Source organism: Oncorhynchus mykiss, chromosome 9, assembly GCF_013265735.2.
Source record: "Oncorhynchus mykiss isolate Arlee chromosome 9, USDA_OmykA_1.1, whole genome shotgun sequence".
Lineage (NCBI taxonomy): Eukaryota > Metazoa > Chordata > Actinopteri > Salmoniformes > Salmonidae > Oncorhynchus > Oncorhynchus mykiss.
Window position 1 is genome coordinate 28,623,177 of NC_048573.1, and position 13,644 is coordinate 28,636,820.

The window sequence follows — 13,644 nt, forward strand, 5'->3', positions numbered from 1 at the left end:
TAGTGTAGACACACACATGCACACACACAAAAATACTCACACAGTGGAATCACTCTCCCACTGTGTTTGTGAGTTCCTTGATTATTTTTCTTCTTCTCTGTGTGCTTTCCTTCATGTCAGTCTACTGTAGAACGTTTCCTCACGTGGAACTCTATACATACACACATTCCTATCCCTACAGTGTACTGAGTTGGTCTTCAGTACTATTTAAAGGGGTCTCTTTTTGCAAGTGTCTGAATTGTTGAAAACCTTGTGTGGGGTTGAAAAGAAAGAACATTACTGATAAGAATTGCTAACTACAACCACTTGAAAGCCAATAGTCTGTCACAATGGCCATTGCTGTGTTGTGGTTGGATAGGCCCGATTCTTCTGTATTTGGTCAATCCAATTCTAACCTAAAAGAGAGACACATTTAGTGCTGGCATGTAACAATGTCACCATTCTAAATGAAGCCTTTGATGTGCGTACACAGTATGAGCCTGGAGCTGAATCTATCACTTCCCAGTTAATCAATTCACCCATTTAGTTAGTTGCTTGTGATTTGGTTAGGGGTGTTCGTTTCAATATACTGTGGTATTGATGGCCAACTTAGGCAAAATTGGCCCTGCCATCACTTGCTCGGGCATTAGTTTCTCAGTGGACTTCCCATACTTGGTGGTTGGTCTAACCGCAGTTAAATGCAGTCACTTCACCATCGTATTGTGTCATGGACAAAGGCAATTAAATATGATTTACTGTTGACACAGAACAACAAATCCACGATGAAACGGCTCCCACATCTCTGTGGAAACGACACAACAAGCAGTAAATCTCCATTTTTAATCACGTTTTTTTATTACGGTAAGGAAATCTCATGACGAGCAGTGACACTTTTAAAAGATCACGTGATGGGACCGTGGCGTGAAGAGTCACCAACCTCCATGGGCCTTTGTGCGTATAAACTCTTTTGGAAAAAGTTTCCCTGAAAACTGGAGCACAAATGGAAAACCAATTTCGCTCCTTTTCCCCCAAAACGTTTTCAAAGACCGTTTTTATAGGGCCAAGTCTCTCTCTATTCCCATCGATGATGTGATCTAACTGACTATATAAAGAAACTAAGCGAAAACTCACACTGCCTCTAAAACGGAGCAAAACCAAGCATTAAGATCTAGCTGAATACGTATTTGACTCGGTGAATGAGAGCGCTCTCTTAAGCTAACTGAATGACGACTGACTGTAGGTAGTTGGCAAGGACCACGCTTCCTGTGTGACTAAGTAAGTGAGGGTCTGTTCGGTATGTGAGTGTGGATGTGTGTTCGGAGTGAATGAGTATGTGAGTGTGTGTGCCTGTTTCACTATGCCAGCTCTCTCCCAGTACAATAGGCAAAGTCCATTCCAGCCCAAACAGACACTCGGGGCTGTCCAACAAAAGCAGGGGCCTTCTCGGCCCCTCTATCCCAGGCTCTACCCCCGACCAATGTTCCCTGTAAGCTGTGTGGGTGCGCAGTAGCCTCGGGACTGCCACACAGGAGAAATATCAGCCCACGGAGAGAAGCATAAGATTAAACGTCTCAACTTTGTAGAGCAGTGGTCACCAACAGGTCGATCGCGATCGATTGGTCAATCTCTAAGGCATTCCCTAGTCGATTGCCAAATATATCTGTAAAAAAAACAATGATAAAGCCTTGTTTCTTTTTTTATTTGTCTTGGGCTGTTGGCGGTAGGTACACCTGATTCAACTGTTGCCATTTTGAACCATTTCATGTGTCTGAAGGTACAAACTCTGCCTTCCTGGAAGGCCCGGAGAGCAAATCAAGTGCACTATAGGTTCTACCGTTGGCCAATCGGAGGCTCCGATTACCGTATCTGCAGTAACGTAGCAGGCATAAAAGAAAGCTACATCAGAGTTAATACTGTGAGATTTTAAAACGTTTAAAACCATGACTAGAGAGAGACTGTCAACGAATACAGCAAAGAGCTGCTGTTTTCATGACTGAGTTCATTTTTAATTTCTTACTCGGCACTGTCAACACTTTGTATTCAACACTTATAATCCGTAAAATGCGCGTTCTTTCTATTTCCGCTCAGCACTACAACATGCGGTGCAGCAGGAATGAATGAGTAGGAAAGTCTATCGATAGGTTTGCGTTGTTATTATTAGTGGGTTGGGTCTTTTTTAATATCGAGGAATATTTCACTTTCTCATGTTCATAGGAGTAACGGCATGAATTGGTGCATGAGGCAGAAATAATGTGGTGCGCCTCAAGTTTTGCCATCAGCTGGGAGTCCGTTTTTGGTTTTGTGTCAGTGGAGGAAAGGGAGAGCGGACGGATGTAGAGAGGCGGACCCTCAATCTTCTGCTCTCTCCCTACTCTGAGACTGACCATCAGATGCAGGCACCATCAGCCCAGTGAAATAAAAAGTACATTAATCACAGCAGGCTGCTGAGGGGAGAAGAGCTCATTAATAATGGCCGGATCAGAGCAAATGAAATGGCATCAAACACATGGAAACCTCTCCAGCCATTACCACAATTCTCCCTAATTAAGGTGCCACCAGCCTCCTGTAAAGTGTATGCTCACTTAGCTGTGCCTCACAAGTAATACAACAACGGCTCTATTACCGGTGTGATCATATAGCCCACCTGAAAGTTTGAAATATTATATATTGTTTAAATCCCAAACAACAGTGCAATGGCAGGGCAATTCAAGGAAAGCCTATATGCAGTGATAATGTATTGGGCCTATAGCTTACTGCACAAACCTAATTGCTACAGTACTGTTTTTAACTGGTTCATGTTGCATAGGCTTACATTTTTAAGTCATGTGTGGTAGATTTTGGTATTTTTGACTCATGAAGTGATGTTGACTCAAAAGGTTGGTGACCACTGTTCTAGAGTTTTCTCTGTTAACACTATCAACGTTTCCCTTTACTGTGGCAATTGTGATCGAATTAAGATACTGAAACAAAATGAACTATACAAGAGATTTTGTTTTCGGCAGAATGCATCGGAGTAGGATTCTATTGCATTGACATTTATGACTCAGCCCGTACTCTACACAAACTGGTGCAGCATAACCAATCAGAGCTGCAGTAGGCCTATATGCAAATAGGCCTTTGCCATATCGGTCCTTGCCATTTTACTTTGAACTGGACTGTATTCACAGCATGAGCAGTTGTGAGTAGATGTGATTGTTTTGAGTTCAAGCAAGAGCTGCATGTGTGCACATTTACGTATGCACATTTTGTTCATATCCTTTACTAGTTAGTAAGTTATTAGCCCCATAATAAATAATTTGTAGTCAGCAATAGGGGAGTGACTGCTTCCTACAAGAGCACAAAACGTACATTTCTAGACATCTTTGAAAAGTGTTTTGTCTTAAAGGGGCAGTGTTGAATTTGAGACAGTCTTGAATAAGCTAAGTAGCCAATAGGCAGAGGGTAGCATAATTTGTAATAATGGTATGGGAATAATAATGCATTATATTTTGTAAGGTGGTTTCTTGCATCAAACAACACAACAAAATGTTCAGTCACCTCCTTGTCTGAAGGACAAGGGGATAAACAGGTTAATGTCAAGCCCTGCACGTGTTTTTTCAAAAGTCTCATGGACCCCTCCCCTCCCTCTGGCCCATATTGACACCTCATTGTGAGGTGGCAGAAAGAGGGGAAGAGGTGTGGAGGTCTGGAAGTTTCCTATCACTCCTCTGCTCCACACTCCCTCAATGCTTGTTTCTCTTGTGCTGGGTTTTTCCCTTCTCGGCATTCAGACTGGCACATCCGCTCCGGCTGCCTGCACGAGCACACCTGCCTAGAAACACAGACTTATCCCCCATTCCCAGGAAAAGAGGGAGGGAGGGAGGGAGAGAATAGAATTCGGAATGGGAACTGGTACAAGGGTTTGCTGAGGTGTCCACTAATATGGGCAGGTCGTGTAAAAACAGTTTGGTGTAACACGTAGATTAGCATCAGTGAACATGGCTCAGTGGCCATGCTTGTTCTGAAAGGGAGGAGTGCTGGGTTTTTGGATCCAGCAGAGGGTGCTTTTTCACACCAACCACTTTGTATGGTGTGTGTGTGTGTGCATGAGTGAGAGTAGCTGGATGTGTGCGTCTTCATGAGTGTGCGTGCTCAAGAAGCTCTTGGACTGGTATGAGTGCGCTAGTGACTAATCTGTAGAAGTCCGGTTTGAGTTTCTCTCAGACACAATGGCCTATTCACCACCCTTCAACCGTCAGGGGCAGTTTCATATGGAGAGCGGGTAGGCGTGCTAGAGACTGTTTTTGTTCCTACAGTGCATGCGAGTTCACTAAGGCCAGGCAAAAGGCTCAGAGGCCCAGAAGTCAGTTTGATACGCCGTGAAGTGCTGCCTTAGCACGGCTCCATGATCCGTGTGTGTGTGCGCGCATGCATATGTGAATGCACACGCAATGCGTATCAGTAATTCTCCCCCCTCTTGTTTGGTTTAGATGCACTGATGACCCCAACTGCTGCAGGGGCTGGCAGAGAGATGACCTCCATATTTAGTAAGCAGAAAAGCTCAGATTAAAGTTGGCTGCACTTGACTGGACCCATATCAGAATAGGAATGGCAGGGTCATGGAGAATGAGATGGAAGAAAACATGTGTTGTTGTTCACCATGGGCTAATACAAAGTATGTTGGCCAGCTTTTGACACTACTATAACTAAATTAAAACCAAGAAAAAAATAGAATTATAGACACGAGTCTCTTTAAAATGTATGTTATATTCTTCAAGAATTAATTGGTATATTTAATTTCTAACTCCAATTTTTTATATTTTTTATTTTTTTTTATGTTCACTTCACTTCATGACCAAAAGTATGTGGACACCTGCTCGTCAAACATCTCATTCCAAAATCATGGACATTAATATTGAGTTGGTCCCCACAGCTCTAACAGCCTTCACTCTTCTGGGAAGGCTTTCCACTAGATGTTGGAACATTGCTGCGGGGACTTGATTTTATTCAGCATTATTGAGGTCGGACCCTGATGTTGGGTGATTAGGCCTGGCTCGCAGTCGGTGTTCCAATTCATCCCAAGGTGTTCGATGGAGTTGAGGTCAGGGCTCTGTGCAGGGCAGTCAAGTTCTTTCACACCTATCACGATTTAACCATTTCTGTATTGACCTGGCTTTGTGCACGGGGGCATTGTCATGCTGAAACTTGACCAAACTGTTGATACAATGTTGGAAGTAAAGAATTGTCTAGAATGTCATTGTATGCTGTAGCGTTAAGATTTCCCTTCACTGGAATTAATGGCCTAGTCTGAACCATGAAACAAGGCCCCAGACCATTATTCATCCTCCACCAAACTTTACAGTTGGCACTGCATTCGGGCAGGTAGCGTTCTGGCATCCGCCAAACCCAGATTCGTCGGTCGGACTGCCAGATGGCATGATTCGTCACTTCCGGGGAACGCGTTTCAACTACTCCAGAGTCCAATGGCGGCAAGCTTTACACCGCTCTAGCCGACGCTTAGCATTGCGCATGGTGATCTTAGACTTGTGTGTGGCTGCTCGGCCATGGACATCTATTTCATGAAGCTCCCGACGAACACGTCAGCTTCCAGAGGCAGTTTGGAACTCTTAGTGACTGTTACAACCAAGGATAGACGATTTTTATGTATTACATGCTTCAGCACTCGGCGGTCCCATTCTGTGAGCTTGTGTGGCCTACCACTTCATGGGCCATTGTTGCTCCTAGACTAACGGCACTTACAGTTGACCGGGGCAGCTCTAGCAGTCCAAGAATTTTACGAACTGACTTATTGAAAAGGTGGATTCCGATGACGGTGCCACGTTGAAAGTCACAGCTCTTCGGTAAGGCCATTCTACTATCAATGTTTGTCTTTGGAGATTGCATGGCTGTGTGCTCGATTTTATACACCTGTCAGCAACAGGTGTGGCTGAAATAGCCAAATCCATTCATTTGAAGGGGTGTCTACGTAATTTTTATTATATAGTGTATGGAGAAGCAACTGCTAGAGTCCCTCAACCTAAATGGATAGAAACCCCAAAGCATCTTGGGAAGTCTTTCTCTCTCAGACAAACTGCGAGTCAGCCTGCTTCTGTCCCCTCTGTGTTCCCACAACTCCCACGACAGCAAAAACATTGACACAACACTGACTACCCCTCCTACGCAGACAAGACAGAGAATGGATTGCGGTATGGAGCGCTAAGCCCAGGCTAGAAAGACAAAAATCTCCCCCACATTGTCTCCAAACCAAGGACAGTCAGGCCTCCCTCACTGCTGCTCCCTAATTACACATGGGCTGCTCCCTGGAATTGGGGAAATTGCTGGGTTTAAGGGCATCAAATGCACAGATCTGTTAATCTAAAAGATACATGGGTGGGAATTGACAATAGGAGTGTATTATCCAGATAGCTTTGGGATGTGGAACGGAATTGGTGGGTTCAAGGCCATATGCATCTATAGGAGAACTTGGTTCAATAGTATTTCAAAACTTTCAGGGTTTGTTTGGAACTGCATGCGTACAGCGTAAGGATCAGCTGAACAAGATGCTAATGATTAGGGCTAATTAGCGTGTAGACATCGATCTGGATCCGACACCTCTGTGGTGTTTACGGATGGTGTTTGTTTACGGTCAATCAGAGGCTGGAATGCACTTGGACCACAATGCATTCTGTTAGTCAGATCGTGTGATTCGTCAAGCCAGATTATTTCTGGGATGCGAACAGGCTGTTCGAAAAGTAGGTGTGTGTGTGTGCGTGATTGCGCGGATGCTTGTGTGTGTGTGTGTGTGTCCAATGCACTTGACCAGACCCTGAATACCTCTCATAGTAGAGTGATGGGGTCACAACTCCAATCTCCATCTCAAGTAATTTCAATTGTGTTTGAAAACGCAAATCTAAAACTTTCAAGTCTCGAGAGTTATTAATGCTGCTATTGTTGCTAACATGCTCTAAGAAGGAAATGAGCACATTCTGATACTGCTGAGAGGTTACGGCCTTCCAACATCAACAGTCCAAGCAGTCCACCACACGAACACAAACACAACCTCCAGCTTTTGTGTTTTAAGGTAAAATGCCAAGTGGATGTATTTTACCAGAGCTTATTGTTCAAATGTCAAGGCTGAACATTTTTTCTTTCTTGATTTTGAAGTCTTTCACTCACTCAACTTTCTTTCTTTCTCTCTTCCTCCTTTGGTGCAGTGGGGAAGTTTCTGGGAGGGTCAGGAGGGGTGGGGGGAGCATCTGTGGAGTTTAGTGGGCCAGTGACCTTGCCAGAAAATGAGTTCACCACAAAGCACTGTTTCCCAGAGGAAATATGATGAGGTTTTGGGTTTGAGCCATTGCTTGGAGTTAAAGTTCTAGATGGAAAGGGAATATATAGACAAAGGGAGACAGGGAGGGTAGATGGACAGAGAGAGGGGCGATGGGGAGGGTAGATGGACAGAGAGAGGGGTAGTATACGTAGATGGAGGGAGAGGGTAGATGGACAGAGAGAGGGGGAGTATACGTAGATGGAGGGAGAGGGTAGATGGAGGGAAAGGATAGATGGAGGGAGGGAGTGAGAGGGTAGACGGAGAGCGAGGTAGGGAGAGGGTAGATGGAGAGCGAGGGAGGGAGAAGGTAGAGGGAGAGGGTAGATGGGGAGACAGGGAGGGAGAGGGTAGATGGGGAGAGAGGGAAGGAGAAGGTAGAGGGAGAGGGTAGATGGGGAGAGAGGGAGGGAGAGGGTAGATGGGGAGAGAGGGAGGGAGAGGGTAGATGGAGAGCGAGGGAGGGAGAGGGTAGATGGGAAGAGAGGGGGTGAGGGTAGATGGAGAGCGAGGGAGGGAGAAGGTAGAGGGAGAGGGTAGATGGAGAGCGAGGGTAGATGGAGAGCGGGGGAGAGCGAGGGTAGATGGAGAGCGAGGGTAGATGGAGAGCGAGGGTAGATACAAGATAGGGAGTACATACTTCCACAGGAGATAACACTAGGAGGAGGCGGGGGGGCGCCAGAGTGGCGCAGCGGTCTAAGGCAATGCATCTCAGTGCTAGAGGTGTCACTACAGACACCCTGGTTCGAATCCAGGCTATATCATAAACGGCTGTGATTGGGAGTCCCATAGGGCGGTGCACAATTGGCCAAGCGTCGTCCGGGTTTGGCCGGTGTAGGCCGTCGTTGTAAATAAGAATTTGTTCTTAACCTTTTATCTAACTCGGCAAGTCAGGTAGGTTTTTAAAAAAAAACATACATGGAGAGAAAGGGAGTGTAGATGGATAGATAAAGGGCGTAAATACTGTAGAAGGAAGAGGGGAGGGTGTAAAGACAGGCAGAAAGACTGAGGAAGCATTTTGGTGCTGAAACGCACACTGTGATGAATTTGTGTTTATCATTAGTGGTTAGTGTTTGTCTCTGGGGTTTGCCTGGGCATAGACAGAGTGGCTGAGTGTTATAAGAGAAGGGCTGCAGATAGGATTATTACCAATTTGACACTTTTACCCTAGTTTCTAGCTACAACTATGGCAACTAGCATGCCAGTGTGCATGGCATAAACACTGCTGGTTCTTCTACAATTTCCCTTTGGGTTAATGAGTGTAGTGTAGAGTCATCGTATTGACTTTGCATTTAGATTCCCCTATCTATATGTATAAATATGGTCACCGCAGACCTGTTGGATGGATTGCCCCACATCCTAACACTACTGTGTGTCATATGATTTCCTTCTCTCTCTCTCTCTATAGGGCTAACTCACGTGTCCAGTATAAATGCTTTGCTGATTACACGGTAACAAATACATTTTGACATAGCTCTGCTCTGCACTGTAAGAACACAACAACACCAACATGTTTTTATATGCCCCCCCCCCCCCCCCCGTGAATAGCCACGTATATCCATGTTGCCATGACGATGGGGACATCGACGTGATGTCGGTTGGTGCCTTTTTGGGAGCGGCCGCGATCAACGGCCCATAGTGCTAGCGTTTCACAACGCTGGTGGATTTTCCCCCTTAAAACCCTCCACAGGTGGAGAAAACGTCAGCTGCTGAAATTAGAGCGGACCATTCCATGAGAGGGGGGGGGGGGGGGGGGGGTGTTGCTGGGACTTTATTGGAGTCACCAGCCATAATTGCTTATCTCTCTCTCTCTCTCTCTCTGTACTCTCTCTGTTCTCGCTCTCTCTCGCTCTCTCTCTCTTTCTCTCTCTCTGTACTCTCTGTTCTCTCTGTACTCTCTCTGTTCTTTCTCTCTGTACTCTCTCTGTTCTCTCTCTCTCTGTGTGTTCTCTCTCTCTCTCTGTTCTCTCTCTCTCTGTGTTCTCTCTCTCTCTCTCTCTGTCCTCTCTCTCTCTCTCTCTGTACTCTCTGTGTTCTCTCTCTGTACTCTCTGTGTTCTCTCTCTCTCTCTGTTCTTTCTCTCTGTGTTCTCTCTCTCTCTCTGTACTCTCTCTGTTCTCGCTCTCTCGCTCTCTCTCGCTCTCTCTCTCTTTCTCTCTCTCTCTCTCTGTACTCTCTCTGTTCTCGCTCTCTCTCGCTCTCTCTCTCTTTCTCTCTCTCTCTCTGTACTCTGTTCTTTCTCTCTGTACTCTCTCTGTTCTCTCTCTCTCTCTGTGTTCTCTCTCTCTCTCTCTGTTCTCTCTCTCTCTCTCTCTCTGTTCTCTCTCTCTCTCTGTACTCTCTGTGTTCTCTCTCTCTGTACTCTCTGTGTTCTCTCTCTGTACTCTCTGTGTTCTCTCTCTCTCTCTGTGTTCTCTCTCTCTCTCTCTCTCTCTCTCTCTCTCTCTGTACTCTCTCACTCTGGGTGAAGACCAACTCTGGGAATGCTCAAATCCCCGCATTAAATGTCAACGAAGACATTTATTTCCATGCACTTGGAGAGATTAGATTTTTATTGCCGCAATTATGTTATTTTAAGAGCCGAAGGCAAAGACCCCAGCGCGTGAGTTAGTTTCTCCTCGCGCCCTAGCTAGCTAAGTGGGGAAGACAACAAAGAAGTGTTATTTCCCATCCTACTCCCCTCTTCTTCTTTTTTTCCCCTCTCTCTCTCTCTCTCTCTCTCTCTCTCTCTCTCTCTCGATCTCCTCTCTCTCTCTTGATCTTCTCTCTCTCTCCCTCTACCCCCTCCCCAGTGTTATTGCCTAAGTGGAAAAGCATAACATCTTAGTGAAAATGATTTACCTGTTGATTGCCTCCACGGTGCTGTGACAAAGCCAATCATGAGTCAACTCAGCTGATTACTAAATGAATCCCTTCCTCCCGTTGTCTCATTGATAACCTAGAGATAAGATGGCCACCATATAGACGGGGGTCACACTTAATCTTTGAAGTTCCACTAAAGGGACCTCACATCCGAAGTAGCTACTTCCTGTGTTTGCGCCCTGCCTGTCACTCTCTAACACACGTATTAACCTCCCTGTGGCGCTTTCCCATAGACTAAAGTGCATCGTAACCAAATACCTCTCTAACCAATCCCTCTCTCTCCCTGTGTTTCCTCCAGCCTCCAGACAACGGGCCTCCTCCTCTCCCCAGCTCGTCTCTCCCAGAGGGCTACTATGAAGAGGCCGTCCCCCTCAGTCCTGGAAAAGCCCCAGAATACATCACCTCCAGTAAGTGTACAAAACACAAACGCACATCCATGTGAATACACACAAACACACACACACACACAACGTGAACACACGTTCACTCACAATGCACCTACACCCGCCCCTGCAGTCAATATCTTACATTTTATTATCCCTCAACGATCTCTCAGACTACGATTCGGACCAGATGAGCAGTTCGTATGAGTCGTATGACGAGGAGGAGGAGGACGGGAAGGGTAGAGGGAAGAAGATGCGACACCAGTGGCCTAGCGAAGAGGCCTCCATGGATCTCGTCAAGGACGCACGCATCTGTGCCTTCCTGCTGCGCAAGAAACGCTTCGGCCAGTGGACCAAGCTGCTCTGTGTCATCAAGGACAACAAGCTGCTGGTACGGACGCACGCACAGACACAGAGAGACACACTGTCACCTTCACACATCAATAGCCACGCGCACCCGGAGATGCACGCAAAAACTTGACCCACTGGGTCATTGACCTCTCTCTCTCTCTCTCTCTCTCTCTCTCTCTCTCTCTCTCTCTCTCTCTCTCTCTCTCTCTCTCTCTCTCTCTCTCTCTCTCTCTCTCTCCCTCTCCCTCTCCCTCTCCGTCTCTCCCTCTCCCTCTCCCTCTCCAGTGCTACAAGTCATCTAAAGACCAGGCGCCCCAGATGGAGCTAGTGTTATCAGGCTGCAGCATCACACACGTCCCCAAGGACGGCAAGAAGAAGAAACACGAGCTGAAGATAGTGCACCAGGGAGCAGATGCCCTGGTCCTGGCCGTGCAGAGCAAAGAGCAGGCTGAGGAGTGGCTCAAGGTAACACAATTACCTGAGACACAGATTATGACATTACAGCGGCGTGCACTATTGTAGACCGAGGGGTCCAGGGGTAACGGAATGACCCGAGACACCAATTAGGATGTTACGGAGGTTTGATACGTAGGTTTGCTGTCTGACGATGGTCCCAAGTTACCGCAACACCATTGTAGACGGAGTGCCAGACTAATGTGTGCATTGGATACAATGACAAGTTGGGTAAATCAGAAACGGACTGGTTCTATGGAGAGGGGTCACCCTGTCCAGTGCACTCTTTTGGAGTGAGAACAGGATCGAGTGTATTTCCCATCAATCCTGAAGCATGATTCTTCTGGAATGTCTGTCCAGAGGTACAGTACGCCACTGGTTGTTTTTTTTAAGGGGAGAGATTACTTATAACATAATCATAACGTCCCCATTGTTTTGCCTTAGCGGATGGACTTTTCTTTCTGGTATTGTGTTAGGGCCCAGATGGTTATTTTGAACAGGTGTTTCTGATGTCTGCACTCTAATGTCAGGATGTTTGCTTAGTATTTGTAGAGCCGTCTCTCTCAGATCTCCCTCTCAGCCCTGCCTCTCCCGGGGACTCCGACAAGCCCGCAAAGCAAACCATCCTGCTGACATCAAACAAAGACCTGTTCTTTTTAGTTTCCCCTCTGCCCCCCGTATGTTATTCCAAAGGCCTTTGAGCTATTCCATTTCAATCGCAGAATGGAAGAGGCCATGGGGGTTCAAATTGAAAGAAACACACATGCACTTACACACATACGCTACAACCCCCCCCCCCCCCCCCCCCACCTCTTGCTTTCCTGAGATTCCCCTTGTAAACCGTTGTTTATCGTTGAAAACCCATTGTGCCGCTATTTTAAGACCCCTTTTCCCCTTTTGTATTTTCATTGCTCTAGTTGCTGAATGCAGCTCCTGCCAATTACATTTCCTGCTCTGTAGTTTACCGACAGGGCCCTTTTTTTGAAACCTTTTCATACAGCACACCGGTCTGTGAAAAACTTTGTTGAAGAGGGCCCCGTTTTAAAAAAACCGAGAGGCCTGAGATTTCACAGGTTAGCGTTTTTTGGCATGGATCTTGTTCTGGAGGCAATTCTGCAGTGGTCACATCCACAAAGTCATACAATCTGTAACCGTAACATCCCATACATTTCTTTCTCTCTGCACTGTTGAGAAGGGTCAGTGAGTAAGCATTTCACTGTTAGTCTACACCTGTTGTTTACGAAGCATGTGATGAATAAAAGTGTGATTTGATTTGAATCCCACTGTTATCCCTAATTGTAGTTTTTCTGAATTCTTTCAATATAGCCAATTTAGACTTTGCAGCTGGTCCATCTAGCGGAAATCGCTCACTTCTGCCTCCAGGACAAGAATCAGCCCAATAAAAGTCAACCTGCGTCTATGGTGGGCCTCTATAGAGCTTTATGTCCGCAGTGAAAAAAGGGGATTAGTCAGATATTTTTGTTCTGATTGAATGACTCCTTCCATATGGTAAATATGGTTGTTTATTGATTCGCTGCAGCGAAGCAGCACTCTCGGGTAGCGCCGAGGTACCTGTGAGCAGATATACAAACCGAACCACAACATCCATAATTATCGCTCGAGACAGGACATTGTTGCATATTTCGTCAGGTGTCTGTTAAAATGCACTTTAAAACTGCATTGAACCGATACACGTGAACACGACATAAACGCATGCCTTTCACCCTCACCCCAAACTATCTCTCTGTTTTTAGTTTACTTAATTGACATATGCTTACTTTTTCATACCCAATGACTCTTGCAATCAGTGCGCTCAATTATGAGGCCCGGCTGGCCGTGGTTCGACGTACCCCAAAACAGGGGCATAGAGTGGATGGATTGGAATGAAGTCACATATTTTACCTTCGCATGATTAACTGTACAGTGAGGGAGGAGATATTCTCTTGGCCTGCTCTGCATACAGTTACGCCTGGGGGTGTTTGAGCAGCTCACAGAGCCAAAAAGATTAGAGTGTGGAGCATGTGTTTGGATGTTAGGGCTAGATGTTGCCTAGGACCCTAGAATAAAAGGGATCTGTTTCTCTCTCTTTCTCTGTTTCTTTGTCTTTCCTTAGTTTTTGTCTTTCTTTCTTTCTCGCTTGCTCTGTCTTTCTCACTCTTCCCCGCTCTCTCTTTTCTTCTCTGTCTCTGTCTCCCCCACTTTGTTTCTCCATCCAGAGACACAGAGCTTCGATAATAATCACTCTTGCATTTCACATTAAAGATGGAATAATGGATATAAAAGATCTCCGATAAATCCCACCCTAGTCGGAGG

At 46.0% G+C, this 13,644-nt stretch overlaps 1 protein-coding gene across 4 annotated transcripts in view; it reads left to right on the plus strand.

The window, feature by feature from the left end:
- LOC110531878 (actin filament-associated protein 1) overlaps nt 1-13,644 on the plus strand; it is a 109,866-nt gene that overhangs the window by 69,408 nt on the left and 26,814 nt on the right. For all 4 annotated transcript variants that reach the window (XM_036987777.1, XM_036987778.1, XM_036987776.1 and 1 more), the window contains 3 exons: nt 10,443-10,551; nt 10,701-10,918; nt 11,164-11,343. In XM_036987777.1, the coding sequence (XP_036843672.1) occupies nt 10,443-10,551; nt 10,701-10,918; nt 11,164-11,343 (507 nt within the window). The remainder of the gene's footprint in view (nt 1-10,442; nt 10,552-10,700; nt 10,919-11,163; nt 11,344-13,644) is intronic.